The 15,930-nt window shown below is 33.8% G+C and overlaps 1 protein-coding gene across 3 annotated transcripts in view; it reads left to right on the top strand.

Moving 5' to 3' along the window:
* The window catches only part of CSPP1 (centrosome and spindle pole associated protein 1), a 116,672-nt gene that overhangs the window by 9,413 nt on the left and 91,329 nt on the right, over nt 1-15,930 (top strand). The window contains exons 3-7 of one of the 3 annotated variants that reach the window (XM_012663121.1): nt 136-235; nt 7,298-7,401; nt 12,225-12,305; nt 13,814-13,912; nt 14,617-15,056. In XM_012663121.1, coding sequence (XP_012518575.1) covers nt 136-235; nt 7,298-7,401; nt 12,225-12,305; nt 13,814-13,912; nt 14,617-15,056 — 824 coding nt within the window. Of the gene's footprint in view, nt 1-135; nt 236-7,297; nt 7,402-12,224; nt 12,306-13,813; nt 13,913-14,616; nt 15,057-15,930 lie in introns of those variants that run through there. The other 2 variants (XM_012663122.1, XM_012663123.1) reach the window with 2 other exon arrangements.

The following is a 15,930-nucleotide window of genomic DNA, read 5'->3' as shown; positions in this document are numbered from 1 at the left end:
CCTCAAACCCTTATACTTAAATTTCTTCTATGATGTACCGTGTAATTTCATCAAGCTGTTTAATTAAAGTTTTGACATTAATTGTATATTTTGTGGGTTTTTTTCTCCCTTTTGTAAATATTATGTCTCTTTCAGGGAAAGGCATCAGAGAAACTTTCTGAAAACAGTAAAATATTAATCTCTATGGCAAAGGAGAACATACCACCAAACAGTCAACAGACCATGGGCTCCTTAGGTATGTCATTAGATGCGCTAAACTGATTTTTAAGATATCCTTAGAAGACTGTTGTGAAAGAGGTTTGTCTTACCAGAAAAAAAGATTTCTTCAGAATCCTAGTAACTTTTCTTTCTGAGATCTTATATATGACAATATGATCTACATATGAAATCTAACTCATACTGAGAACTTTGTACTCGTTTTATGATGATGCTGTCTTGGTTATGATTTATGGAAATCATAGCAGGTATAACATAACTAAAAATTGAAAAATTTGAATGGAATTTGTGTGTAGGAGAGAGAAGAGAAACTTACTTGTTCTATAAGAATGGTGGGCTTGCTTTTGTTTTAAAATCTAAGAAATATGCATAAAGGCTACAAAATACTATTTGATAAAAGACCATTTTAATTATTGATGACCACAGTGGAAATTTAAAGAAATTAATACTGTAGCCATATTGATTCTTTGATTATGGTTTGGTATGAAAATATTTAGAAACATTTCACCTTGTTTGTAGGTATACATTTTTTACAAGAAAATGTATGAATATTTTTAATGTGCATCTTGTGAATTATTAATGATGACTGAAACCTTTTCACAAAAAAGAAAGCCAAATATGATGAGTTCATTTGTTTAAAGCATTGTTCTCATATGGATGATTTTTCATGGCTATAGGTATATTCCTAAATTACTAGCTTACTTTGCCTTTGTATGCCACTGGATACAAAGGGATGCTGGCCAAGAGACTGAATAGTTAGTAAGCTCTGTGTCTACTGGAAAAACAGCTCAAAGTGAATGCCCTACTTGTACTATCAGATATGTAGATAACACTTTCAATTTTGACTCTCTGACAAATTATTAGCTAATATATAGCTTTAGTGCATTAAAGGATTATATTTTTGGTAAAGGTTTTTACTTTCAATTTCTTTTTTTTCTTTTTTAAAATTTTATTTGCTCATCTTCTCTGTATTGTTCCAATTTATACTGTATGTGCTGCCAAAGTGAGCACTCTCTCAATTACTTTATGTATAAAATTAGTTGGATTATCTTCCAGCCTTAAATTTTTATGAATCCAAATTTTGATTATTCCAAGATACAATTTTTAGAAGTTTAATTGTATGTTCTTTTATGCATTAAAATCACTAAGGTCAGACAATCGCTTTGAAATTCTAGGGTTACAGCTTGCTTTGGATTGGGCTGTCATGCTGTTGTGACCTGTGTTGAGTTAAATAAGGGTTTATTTTATAGCATCTATTTTAAAAGGTTGTTGTGGGCGGTAATTAAATACATGTGGAGGGCTGGGTATGGCTCATGTCTGTAATCCTAGCACTTTGAGAGGCTGAGGTGGGAGGATTGCTTGAGGTCAGGAGTTTGAGACGAGCCTGAGTGAAACCCTGTCTCTACAAAAAATAGAAAAATTAACCGGGCATGCTGGTGCACTCCTGTAGTCCCAGCTATGGGGGAGGCTGAGGCAGGAGGATCCTTTGAACCCAGAAGTTCAAGGTTGCAGTGAGCTATGATGATACTACTGTACTCTTAACTAGGGCTACAGAGCAAAACCCTCTCTCAAAAAAAAAAAAAAAAAGTATGGAAAGATGACTGGCATGTAATTCGTATGCAATAAATTTTAATTTCCCTTCCTCTTTTACATCTTTTTAAAATTAAATTTAAAATTTTTTGATTTTTGAGAATTATCTTAAAAATTTAAGAATTATTCTTTGATCATTATATTCACAAAAGTGTAACTTAAAGACACGACCTCTGCCTGTTCCTTAATTGTTATTACTTAGGGTTCTGACATCGTCCCTCTTGTCATTTCATACACTGTCCGAGTGACCACATCCACTCAGAGGGCTTTATTTACCATCAGTGTGTTCATGGCTACTAAATCTGTATCTCGATCCCAATGTCTTTTATGAACTCTATACCCATATATCTAATTTCCCACTGGACATGTGCACTTGTATGTCATAGGCTCAAAATCATAATGTGCAAAATTTATTTATACAGCTTTCCAGTGCTCCCAGTCTCAGTGAGCTGGCTGCCTAGTCATCCTTGATTCCTCTCTTTCTCTGCCTCCTACATCAAGCAGTTATACAAGTCTATACAAGTTGATTCTTACAGCAGAATCTCAAATAAGTTCCCTTTTCTCTAATCCCACTGATACTTTTTTATGCAGGCCTCTTTTGTCTTTCACTTAGATTTTTGAAATAACCTAGTGGTTTTTTTTTGTTGTTGTTATTGTTTGTTTTATGGTCTTACTCCATCTACTAAGTCTCTGTGTGATTTTTGATATCTTTCCAAAAAACAAATCTGATCATGTTAGTCTCTGTTTAAACCCTTCAATGGCTTCTTGTTTCCTGTATGATAATTTTGTCTTTTTATTACTTCTCTTAGATTGAGTTAGCCATTCCCACCATATGCTCCTATGGAGTTGGTTCTCCCCTTGAAGAGCAGTTTGAACTTGTTCAGGTCTCTGTTGAACCACAGTGGCAGGACAGCTTGCCTGCCATTGTATTTCCACTGCCTAGCAGTGTCCAGCACTTAGGTGCTTGGAAAACATTTTTTTTTTTTGAGACAGGATCTCACTCTGTCACCCAGGCTGGAGTGCAGTGGAATCATCATAGCTCACCGTAACCTCAAACTTCTGAGTTTAAGCAATCCTCCCACCTTGGCCTCCCACAGTCCTAGGATTAGAGGCGTGAGCCACAGTGCTCAGCTTATCATTACTTGTTTTAGTATTGTACTGGAAGAACTAATCAGCACAATAAGTCAAGAAAAAAGGTATAAAGTTTGGAAAGGAAGGGTAAAATTCATTATTCACAAATTACATGATTGTTTAGGTGGGTAGAAAAATCCCGAAGAATTTACAGACTATGAGAATTAGTAGTCAATTTTACAAGGTTATCTAGTACAAGGATACACAAATCAGTTGTATTTCTGTATAATGGCAATGAACAATTGGAAAATGAAATTGAAAAATACATTTACAGCCATATTGGAAATATCAAATACTTAGGAATACATCTAACAAAATATGTACAAGACTTGTATAAAACTTCGCTGAGAGCATTGAAGGAAGCCTGAGTAAAAGGAAAAAGATACCATTTTCATGGGTTGTACGATTCAATATCATTAAGATGTCAGTTTTCCTCAACTATGGGTAGAGTCAAATGCAATACCAGCAGGCTTCTTGATAAGCCTTTTTATAAGGAAATAAAAACCTGTATAGCAACAACAGTCTTGAAGAAAAGGAATAAAGAGGATTTAAAATATTATGTATCAAGACTTACGTGATTAACATAGTTTAGTTTTGGCATAAGATTAGACATACGGACTATTGGAACAGAATAGAGGGCACGGAAATAGACCCAACAGTTATCTGATTTATAACATAGGTCCTTCCATAATTCAATGGGGGAAAAGATGGTCTTTTCAATAAGTAGCGCTGGATTAATTAGATAGCTGCCATCCCAAAAAAATAAATAAATAAACTGTAACTTGTACTTCACCCTACATATAACATTAATTCAGAAGGGGTCATTGACCTAAATATAAACCTAACACTGTAAAGCTCTTAGAGATAACTTAGGAGAATGTCTTCAAGGCCTTGCTGGGGCAGAGGTGGGGATTTGTGGGGGCAGGGAGAGGTGTTAAGATCTCATAAACAGCACTTGAAAAGTAACCACGAAGAAGGAGTTTGATTAAATGGATTTCATTAAAATGAAGAACTGTTCATCAAAAGATAATTAAAAAGGTGAACAGGCAGCCAGAGGGCAGGAAAATATATTTGCAATTTGTATGTCTGTAGCATATGTGTGTATACTTATATATCTATATATCTATAAATATATACAAACACACGTATGTGTAACATATATCCTTCCTATATATCTATATAGCTTACAAAACAATAGAAAAAAAAGACAATTCAATTTAAAAATGGCCAAAGGTTGGATAGGTATTTCACAAAAGAGGAAATCCAAATGCAGAAGATAAATTAATTAGAAGGTAAATTAATTTAAAAAAGATTGTGTACTTTATTAAACCACAACTACTATAGAAACCAAATACCTCTAATTGTTATAATTCTGAAGTATGATGTTAACTATCTTAGGGTCACTGATGTTGTGCTTGATGAAGTGACATCACTTCATATGACCCTAAAATGATACCAGTGCTTTATTTGCCACTAGAATCATCAGAAGACAACAACTCACTAAGTAAGTTTCACCATGTTTCTTAGCACATTAAGTCAATCGAGCTACCATTGTTAATGCATAGTTAAAAATGAGTAGTTTATTTAGATTGTTCTATATGGTCTTAATTTTATTTCTGTGACCTACCTCTAATACTATACCAGATGACAAAAATAAGAATTAAAAAGTTAGCGTTGGCCGGGCGCGGCGGCTCACACCTGTAATCCTAGCACTCTGGGAGGCCGAGACGGGCGGATTGTTTGAGCTCAGGGGTTCGAAACCAGCCTGAGCAAGAGCGAGACCCCGTCTCTACTAAAAATAGAAAAATTAGCCGGGCATGGTGGTGCATGCCTGTAGTCCCAGCTACTCGGGAGGCTGAGGCAGGAGGATCGCTTGAGCCCAGGAGTTTGAGGTTGCTGTGAGTGAGCAAGGATGATGCCACGGCACTCTAGCCTGGGCAACACAGTGAGACTCTGTCTCAAAAAAAAAAAAAAAAAAAAGTTAGCATTGTTGTCGACTAAACATTAAATTAATAAAATTATAAATAATTCAGAAGACATTATCTGTTGTTATTTATCTGCTAAGACAATTATTACAATACTATGTGAATCAATAGTAAGAAGTAAATACTCTTGGTAAATAAAAATTGAACTTAATATGAATAGTAATTTATAAATGAAAATTAATCACGTTTTTCTTTCCATTCTTCCACATAAACCCACCAAGTAGAATTGAAAAGCCATAGTAACTAAACAAATAAACAAACAAACCATAGTAAAAGCCGTCTTAAACAGATGACTTTCAGAAAGCTGTAAATTGCTTGTTGGTGGCATGGGAAAGCTGAGCGTATTGGGAAGTGTCATCCTTGCAGTATTGTCTTTTTCTCCTTGACACAATATAACATCCATTGTGAATTGTATGTGAGGGAGGTATGTAACTTTGGTTACTAGTTATTAGGCATCCTCTCTATATGCACTCAGAGTGCTAAAAGCAGAAATGAAATATTAGGAAGAGTGTATTCCTTTCTACCCTTTTCTCATTCCTTCCTCTTGCTTGAGCATTCATTCATATTCATTCACACATTTATTTGATGAACACTTTCTTGTGCAAAAGTTGTGTGCCAGGCATCATAAAATTGAATAAGGCATGGACCTTGCCTTCATGGATTTTATAGTTTAATTTCATATATGATACTTGATTCTAAACATGAGAATCAAACTATTTCTCTCCTTAGGTTTAAATTCTGTACCTTTAAAAATAAGGTTTAGATTCCTTTGTGAAGAAAGAGTTCCTTTCTAGGATGATTTAAAATTCCAAGCGTATGGAATGCTTTAGATTCTTTTGGAAGAGAGTTGGGAGCATGTCTAAGAGGTGTCTGTAAGGAATCCTCTATCATCGAGGAGTTAAATAGGCCAGAAGTGTTTATCAAGAGAATTCCACAGTGTTTATAGTGGAAAGTGGAATTTAGTATTCTGTAAAAATCAATAGAGATCCATTTATGTTTATTCTACTTTGGACGTTTTCCCCCTGAAATATTTCAGTGATGTAATAAAGCAGTGATATGACCCATTCATGATAAGTTCCCATCATTTAACTGCATTGTGAGGAATAAGGCACAAAAATGGTGATTTTCATGGTAGTTTATAAACTGCAGTCAGTTATTTCATCTATAGTGCTTTTAGTTGAATCTCCAAGGAAAATTTTTATTTTGTTTAGAAATAATTTTTTATACTATAGTGTTATATAAATGGCAGGACTGAAAAAAGGGAGAAGGGCTTCAGAATCCTGTAAACTCACTGATGTCTGTGTTTCTTGACATGGTATTTTACTGTTAAATATTTGACAGTTATATAATTTGATTTTTAATAGTTTTATTGAGCTGTAATTTACATACCATAAAGTTTACCTATTTAAAGTGTACAATTCAGTGGTTTTTAGTGTATTTACAAGTTGTACAGTCATCATCATTGCCATTATCCTAAAATGTAATTTGAATTTTGAATTCTATGTAAGGAAACACTACTCAAAACTGATATTTTTCTTTAAAAATTAACATCCATCTACAGAGTTTTCTGTTTGGGATTTTGAAAAAATTAAGGAAATGGTTAGTGGTAATGGTTATACAACATTTGAATGTACTTAATGTCACTGAATTGTATGCTTATGTTACTACAATAAAAAGTTAAAATCCTTAACAGCTTTAAGTTTGAATTAAAAAAAATTTAACATTCGTTCATACGAAATCAGAATTGGTTGAACTTTAAATTTTTTTGGAAATTTCAGACTAAGCAACTTGTGGCCCTAATAATTATTCTTAGAAACATGTTATAGTGAAAATATTCTTGTATGCTAAAAAGTTATGTTAATTTTTCCTGACTGAAAAAGGCACATTAAAATTCTTGTAGATATTTATTTCTGTAGAAATTAGAGTAAAATTAAGTGGAGAGGATAATCAGCTTTTCTTTGCTTTAATTTTGCTGTTCTTGAAAAAGCAAGATGCCAGGCAATGCAGGACCATTTATTCTAACAGGGGAAAAAGTAAATATAATACACACACACACACACATACACACACACACACACACACCCCTATACAATAAAATAAAAGTATCTATAGATGAATAAAAAAATCTCTGAAAGGAGACAGAAGAAAGAATAATGTTGGTTGTTCTGAGCAGAACAGGGTGGCTACAGTTCATTGATAAGAATGACATTTTTGGGTATGTGAAGGTATTACCCATTGAGACATAAGGTATCCTGATCCTAGTCTCAAAATCAACATAACTGTGTTCCTTCTTAAGCATGTTTTGTTTCAAGAGGTAGAACTTTGTTGAGATTGGTTTGAAAATGAACTATATTAAGAAGTTATTTTCTTTCTAGGAATTGATTATGGATTAAGTTTACCACTTGGAGAAGACTATGAACGGAAGAAACATAAACTAAAAGAGGAATTGCGGCAAGATTACCGACGCTATCTTACTCAGGTAATTAATAATGAGTTGGGTCTTATGTTTCAGAATTCATCTCCTAAAATTGTTTTTGTAAGATATTAATCATGTTAATTTTTAGCTTTTCAGTGGTATCTAACAGAGTAGTATTATAGACAAAGTTAAGTGACATGTGTATGACATTGATAAAGGAAAAAAGGCACTGAGAAATGGTGCAGTGGAATAACACAAACTCTTTAGAGTAAGGCAGTGGGTTTTAATTTTAAGTGAGATTGTAAATTCTGGTTGTTCATGTTTTTTGTTAAAGTCGTCATGGTTTAAAGTAGCCCAATTATAATTTCCTACTCCTCTACAACCCCCAACCGTGTATTAAAATGACACATGGAATTCCAGTTCCTAATTATTTTCCTATGGGCTAGGCTTATAAAATTTCATTTAACATATTTCTTTAACCACCAAAGTCTTTGTTTTATGATAAAATGTTTTATTTAGCAAAACCCTTTTTATTTTGCTGAATTATATAATGGCTAAAGGCTTATTGGAAGTTTTAAAATGCAATTTACTTTTTAGGTTTTAAAATTATTTTAAACAATCATGATGTTTCTAGTCCTCCCAAGATATTCTTTAGTTTTTCACTGCTTTATAATGTTTGTTCCAAATATACAAATGGTCTCTTATTTATTCTGATTTGCACATGGAGAGAATGAACTTTAACTGAATATATTTTATCAATGGTTTGTTTCCCTTGACTTTAGGGCATTACGCAAGCAAAAAGAAAGGTAGGATTGCCTGCAAAATGTTCCCCTTTAGCTTTTTTGCTTTTTTGTTCTTTTTAAAGATCTAGTAGCTTGCAATCATTTGCATTTATGAGATTCAAACCAATTAGAAAAATAGCTTCATTTGTGATTTTGAGATGTTTGAATGGTACCATTTTGTACCCTTGCTTTTACCAAAATAGCAGTCTACACATTATAATTTTCCATTAATACAGTTATTACTTTTGATTCCTGCTTTGCATTTGTTTTTGTTGCTTTCTTATGCATCCTTTATAAATATTCTGCAGCTATTATAAACCCATTTGTTTTCAGCATGCTAGTTTTTGTTCCTCAAATTATACTAATCACAGTAAGATTAATAAAATGGCAGAATATTCAAGATACTTGAAGATGATGTTAAACTATGTGTTGTCAGGATTTGGATTACTCAATATTTTACACCAAAAATTTGTGGAATGCATTTGTAAATTTATATTAGAAAACAAAGAGAAACAGTTTTTATAGTTTTATAAAACTGTTTAAAAAAAGAATCTCACACATTCATTCACCATTCAACTAATATTTTTTAAACACTTAGCATGAAGATACATCAGGTATGGATCCTGTCTTCAGGGGACCTTGAATCTAGTTGTAGAGGTAACATTCGTACAATTCATAAAGTGATAACTACAAGAAGGATATAATCAGGAAAGACCTCATAGTGGGAGTTATTATTTTGTAAGGCATTATAGGATAGGTAGAATTTGGATAATTTAGAGGAAGAATTGAGACAAAGCTTTTAGATGGAGAATGTAGAATGAAGGAGGACTTGGAGGGCAGACTTCAGCTTTGTACCAAATGAGGCATATTAGGTTTACCAGGCCAACTAGTAAGAAATAGAAGTGTAGACAGGTAGGATAGGATCAGATTAGAAGGCAGTAGATTTTTTAACTTTTTATATGTACAAAGTGAAGGTGAAACACTGTATTTCCTTAAGTAGCCTATGAAGAGCAGGATAACTATTTTAGGACCCTTAGTTCTGCATGTAGAGACTCAAATCTTACTATCTTAAATTACTGCTACAGCTCCTTGACTGATGTCCTTGCACTATTTCTTAGTCCATTCTCCACGCTACTTTCAAGAATGATCCTGTCTGTAACTGACTTAAATACATTAGTATCTACTCACTACTTCCAGGGTAAAAATTCAAATTCTTTAGCATGGCACATGTCTTTCATGTCCCAGCCTGACTCCCTGGGCTTGTACCTCACTATCTCCCCCTTCCTTACTGGGTGGGGCTTTCCTCTGTTATCAGATATCTGTCATTTTCTTTTGTAGATTTTATATTACTTCATAAATCTAAGATGAGAAAAAAGAATGGTGAGGGGGCATAAGAAGAAATTGCCATTATGAAAGTATAAGAGATCAAGGGGTACAAATCTTTAAATTCAAAGGGATGTGAGGAGATTTTTGGTGTTGGATTATTAAAAATATAGTTGTGGTAGAGGAGTGATATTTCCTGCAAATGAAAGAGACAGTCTTTGGTTGATATCTGAGAAGGAGGGGGTGGAAAGGAAAGGAAGGGAAAAAGGAAACTACATAAAAGAGGGGGAGGTGGATGCAGCTTATTGGACCCCTGGAATATGTTTGGTTTCCAAGTATCACTTCGTCTGGATCCCTTGCAGCTTCCTGACTTTTGGATTGCATGGATATTTAAATTAAAAAAAAAAATCTTTAAATTTGCCAAGAAGAGCTTTTAGAATAAACAACTACCATCTTCTTTCTGGTTTTTAGAATAAAAGATGCTTGACCATCTGAACATAGAAAGGACATGATCTTAGAAGAACAGTTTTTAAATTGAATCAGTAAATTAATATCTCCAACCCAGACCTTTGTCTGTCTGAACCTCAGACTTTTCCATCTGGCTGCCTGCTTGACATTTTTACTTAGAAATCTAACTGGTATCTTATGTAGAACATGTCCAAAAGGGAACTCCTGATATCTGTTCTTCCCACCCTCTTGCCCTAGAAGCCTGCACTATCTGTAGCCTGGGTTTAAAAAAAATTTTTTTTTTTATTTGTATTTTTTTTTTTTTGAAACAAGGTCTCTGTCGCCTGGGCTAAAGTACAGTGGTGTCATCGTAGCTCACTGCAGCCTCAAAGTCCTGGGCTCAAGCGATCCTCCTGCCTTAGCCTGGGATTCCACGCCTAGCTGATTTTCCAGTGTTTTGTAGAGATGGGGTCTCGCTCTTCTCGGGCTGGTCTTGAACTCCTGGCTTCAAGCAATCCTCTCACCTCGGCCCCCCAAAGTGCTAGAATTACAGGCGTGAGGCACGGTGCCCAGCCTGTGGCCTGTTTTTAAAAAAAATTTTTTTGTCATAACAGTTATCACCATCTTGCATATTAGACAATTATTCTTCATTATGTTTATTATTTCTTGTCAGTTTCCTCTGCTTGAATGTAAACTTTAGGAGGGCAGGGATCTCTCTCTGTTTTCTTCACTGATGAAGAAATGTATCAAAGAGTTTGGGCATGTAGTAGGTGCTCAATATCTATTGAATGAATGAGTAAGTGACTACAATCCAACTTTTTGAGAAACTCACTATGTTGTCCTTATTGTTTATTTTTTTTTGTTTTATTGAAAATTTCAAATATCATCCTGGACCTGTGTTGGGAGTGGGGAATTGCCCAATGAAGGAATGAGGATGTTTTATCTGTCTTCCCAGGGTTGGAACTTTGTATTTTTTCATACATTTATAACTTCACAAAATGATTGGGTTTATAGTGGGTTTCAGTAAATAGGAGGTACACTGACTCAGGGCTGTAGTCATGTGGCTTTGTTTCTCCTGTCTAATAAGTTTACAGTCCTATACAACCAACTTTTAAATTAGCTTTTGTAGCACAACTTACTGTAAACTAGATTTAATGAAACTTTATTAATCATTTTTACTAATCACTCTGTTCCCATAATATTTTGAATATAATGTTCTTGTAGCAGTTAGTACATTGTATTATAGTTATTTGTTAAAATGTCTGTTTCCTTAACTGAATTGTAAATCTCTGGAATATAAGGAACATATGCTTATCTTTGTCTTCCTACCACCTAAAATAGTACCTAGAAAGTATTAATTAGATGGTTGGTAATTGCTTGTTTAATGAATAAATAAAAGGCATGGAATTAGAGGTTAGCAGGTATTGAGTGATTTAATCCTCATAACCTACTGATGTAGATGGCATTATCTCTGTTTCACAGATGAAGAAACTGAGGCAGAAAAGTTAAGTAACTTATTCTAGATTATTTGACTCCTAAACATTACGTACCAGAAAGTTGAGGGTTATGTATATTTTTTACTAGTCTCTTGTATTTGCTTTACAGTGTTCAAAGAAATTTTACATTTTTTATCCTCCTGGATCTGTATGCCAGCTTTGGTAGGTGGGCAGAGCAGGTATCATTCTCATTCTACAGAAGAAGAAAAGTCTGTCAGAGAAGTTAACTGACCTGCTCAGTGTTACACAACTGATAAGTGTTGGGGTAGTCATAAATCCTTGGTCTTTTGACTGCTAGTTAAATGCTTAATGAACAAGAATGAAGGGACACAAAGATAGAGTGTTCATAGTTTATATTAAATATCTGTTGGCATTCCAGTAGATATTTATTCATATAATTATAGGAAAAATACAAAAAAAATACCATTACTATAACATGCATAAGGAGATTTGTGAGGAAGTTTAAATTTGCCTTAGGAATAAAAGAACAGTAGAAGACTGAGAAAGAAGAATGTGTGCTTAGAAGAGGAGTATATATTGGGAAAATTTTCTTTTTTCCATGCTTCTCATCATCTTGAATATGTATATATGCATTGCAAATGAAAATTAAGGCCTGATTCTCCCTTTTGGGGAGTTGTTGATTAGAAAAAAATTCTCTCTTTTTTCCAATTGCTTTTAGTCTGATCTCTGTAGATTTGTAGTTTCTGTCTTCATTTCCATTTCATTCTTTTGCTCTGCATAATGCAATGCTAGTTAAGAATGTGGAATGTAAAGACATTTATGAAACATTTTATAAAGGCAATTAGGTAATATATTTTTTTAATGTGTATATATACAGAAAAATTTTCTAACCACGGGTGAAACAGATCCATCTACTCTGGGAGTTTCTCTTCCTATTGGTGAGAGGTTATCTGCCAAGGTAGGTGGATAGGAGCAGTTATTGTGGGTAGCAGTTTTCCAAGGCATCAAAATCATGAAAGAACGTAGTTCTCATTTAAACGCAAATAGAAGGTTATGTAATTTCCCTGTACTTGAATATATTTCTTTTTCAAAAATCCATGGAGTTTCTAGTTGTGATGCTTACAAGAAATTTTTAAATATTACATTTGTTACTATATAATGAGATATATTTCTTTAATATGTTGGTTTGCTGTATTCAGTTATACATAATCGAATATTTAGAATTCATTTTTTTCATCATTGGTTTCTCAATTACAAAGTTTATATACCATGTGACATGGTTATCTGTGTGGAGTGAATGGAACTGAGAATATGTATAGTGAGCTTTTACGTGGGGTTGAGGGTAGGGACTCTTTCAATGTGTTTTTGTTATTCCGCTAACGTGTGTCCATACTCTTTAGAGGTGGTTGTGATAAAGCACTGTACACCTCTTGTAGAGACTCTCTTCCCAGGGTAAATCAGAGATGAAATAATATATAAGATAAAATGGACAGTTAACAAGTTTCACAAAACAGATCTAGTTTCTTTAATTTTTTTTTTAGATTGCATTGTTTCAGTGACATTGGAGGTATTAGAGTTTAAGAACATTTCCTAATGCAATATATTTGTGTTTTAGCAGAACATTTCATTATAATATTTTAGTATCTATGATAATTTTACCTTTTTCTATTTAAAATGTAACTGTGGGAAGGAAATTGTTAGCAGCAGGTATTTAGGGGGAGTGGGTTGGGGGATTAGGGGAGGGAGGTATCCCTGAGAAGGAAAGAAGGAAGGTAACCCTGTCATATATCCTTAGAAACATGCTCATGACAAACATTCATTGTATTTACTAGTGGGAGAGATTTATCTATGAATGCTTTTGGCGGAATGTATCTCATTTGTCTAGAATTGCTGTTGGTTAACAAGCCTGGAATCTCTGGATTTATGGGGCATGGCTCTTTGGAAAATAACATCTAAGCTCTGTAAACTACTGGAGTATAAAATGGAGATGTTTCATAAAAAGAAACAGCTCCCTTCTGTTAGAGACCGTATGTGTTAATGGACCAAATCATGTAACTATGTTTATTCTCACGTGGCAAGAAAGACCTGGGGAGCTACACTGGTGGTCTTGGACCTCTTGCTGCTTTTCCTGTGCCTTATGACTTTTTTTTAAATTTCAGAATATTATGGGGGTACAAATGTTTTGGTTACATAAATTGGTTTTGTACTCTTTGAGTCAAAGTTCTAAGTGTGCCTATCACCCAGATAATGTACATTGTACCTGTTAAGTATGAATTTACCCATCCTCTCCTCCCCCCTCCCATCTGCTTAATTTTTACAATGACATCTATCCTTGAAATTATTAGTAAAGCTTGATTTTGGGTAAGAATTCTGATTTGTGTGATTCTGATTTGACATTCTAATTTGACCTTAATGTACTTTTTCCGGAAGTTGAAGTTAATATTGCCTTTTGATTTCTATTTTAAGGAAAGGTTGAAACTTGAACGCAACAAAGAATACAATCAGTTTCTCAGGGGTAAAGAAGAATCCAGTGAAAAATTCAGACAGGTAGAAAAGAATACTGAGGTAGGTTTTGCTTTAAAAGTAAATCTTTAATACCACAGGCTGAATATTTCGTACTCAAAGTTTTTTATGTTTTAGACATTTCACTTTGTTTTTATGAAAATATTTGAAAAATTAAGCCAAATTAAATCAAACACGGGATATTTAAATACTTAGTTTTGGAAATTGTTTTATCTCATGTTGAAGAACTTACCCTACCTTTTAACATTTAACCTTATTAGGGAGATTTAATTGTAGAGATCAGTTTTGTTAAGTGATTTTTGTTTATTTTTTATATTTAAATGTTTTTTATATTGGCAATTTCTAGCTATATATTTTTTCCAAATTTAAAGGTGGTCAGTGTTTTTAGGGCCAAAACATTTACCACCTTCTGTATTCTTTGTGTTGAGAAAGAATTTAATTTGAAATATTTTACCAAAATATACCTAATATCTCCTTGGATAGGAATTCGCATTTAGTTTATCCTTTTTTTTTTTTTTATAGTCACTTATCCATATTACTGTTGCCTGTCTACTAATATTTAATAAGTTTTGCAGACAGATAGAATTTTCTTCAGATTTTTTCCCTAAAGAAAAGATATTTCTTGTGGGTGATTAAATATTAGCGTTGAGATGGATAGAGTAAGCATAATTTGAAGGTTTAATTACATTTTAAGTGATGGTATCTCATTAAGATCGGTTTCATTTTGCTTTTTTAATTGAATATAGCCCAAGAGTCAAAGAAATAAAAAACCTGTAAGTCAAGTTAAGCCTGATTTATCTTCACAAATACAAACATTTTGTGAAAATTCGGAGGGTCCTAGGAGAGGTGTCTTAACTCCTTCAGAGGCATATGAAGAGCTTTTGAACCAAAGGCGACTGGAAGAGGACAGATACCGACAACTAGATGATGAAATTGAATTAAGGAATAGAAGAATTATTAAGAAAGCTCATGAAGAAGTGGGCATTTCTAATACAAAACACCAAAGGTTTGCAAGCAAGACTGGCATTCCAGATAGAAGATTACGCGGATTTAATGAGGATCGTGTTTTTGATAGACAATATTATAGACCAGACCAAGATCCTGAAGTAAGTGAAGAAATGGACGAGAGGTTTAGATATGAGAGTGATTTTGATAGAAGACTTTTGAGAGTGTATCCAAATGACAGGTATTTACAACTTCATTTTTATTTTCTTTATTAATACTGCTGTTATTTTTTATTATTATATTAGGGAGAAACAATTTCATTTGATTTACCATATTTTATTAATTCTAAGATGATATCAGTTCTAAGATGCACCATTATTTTATGTGCCATTGAAAGGGAAAAAGAAAACATTGAAGGTGGGGGCGCTGTTATAAAGCTGGAAAACTGAAAGGCTGCACCCTTCATGCAGAAGTCCATGAATGGGAATTAAACATTTCTACAGAGAGGAACAGAAAGGAAATGTCCACATCCCATCGCTGGCACTAAGTGGAGGGAGTGAAAAAAAAATAAAAATTCTTCCCTGAGAATTTCAAATGTAAACCAGTACTGATTCAGATTCATAATAGTGTCCAAATATACCTTGAGGCAAGGATTCAAAGCTGTCTTGATTCATGGTGCCCTTAGATTATTGGCAGGGGAAAAATGACTCCTTTCTGCCATAACTTGACTTAAAACCAGGTCAAAGGCCATCCCAGTTTCAGATATTTAAATGTGGAAAAAAAGGACACCTTAATATAGATGAAATATGGTTTAGGCCGGGTGTGGTGGCTCATGCCTGTAATCCTAGCACTTTGGGAGGCTGAGGCAGGAGGATCGCTTGAGGCCAGGAATTTGAGACCAGCCTGGGCAACATAACGAGACCCTGTCTCTACAAAAAAAAAAAAAAGAGTTTATTCCTGTATTCATAAGTTTTTGATCAGATTTTCAGATGCTTTTCAGTTTCTTTGCATGACTGTTTATGTGACACTATCGGTAATTTCTTGACTGCTACAACGAGGTTTTATCTTCTTGTTAAGTCATATTTGTTTTTTTTTTTTTTTTTTTTTTTTTTTTT

This window comes from Propithecus coquereli, unplaced genomic scaffold (genome assembly GCF_000956105.1).
Source record: "Propithecus coquereli isolate 6110/MARCELLA unplaced genomic scaffold, Pcoq_1.0 Scaffold8, whole genome shotgun sequence".
NCBI classification, from domain to species: domain Eukaryota; kingdom Metazoa; phylum Chordata; class Mammalia; order Primates; family Indriidae; genus Propithecus; species Propithecus coquereli.
This window is presented reverse-complemented; position numbering and strand designations above follow the sequence as displayed.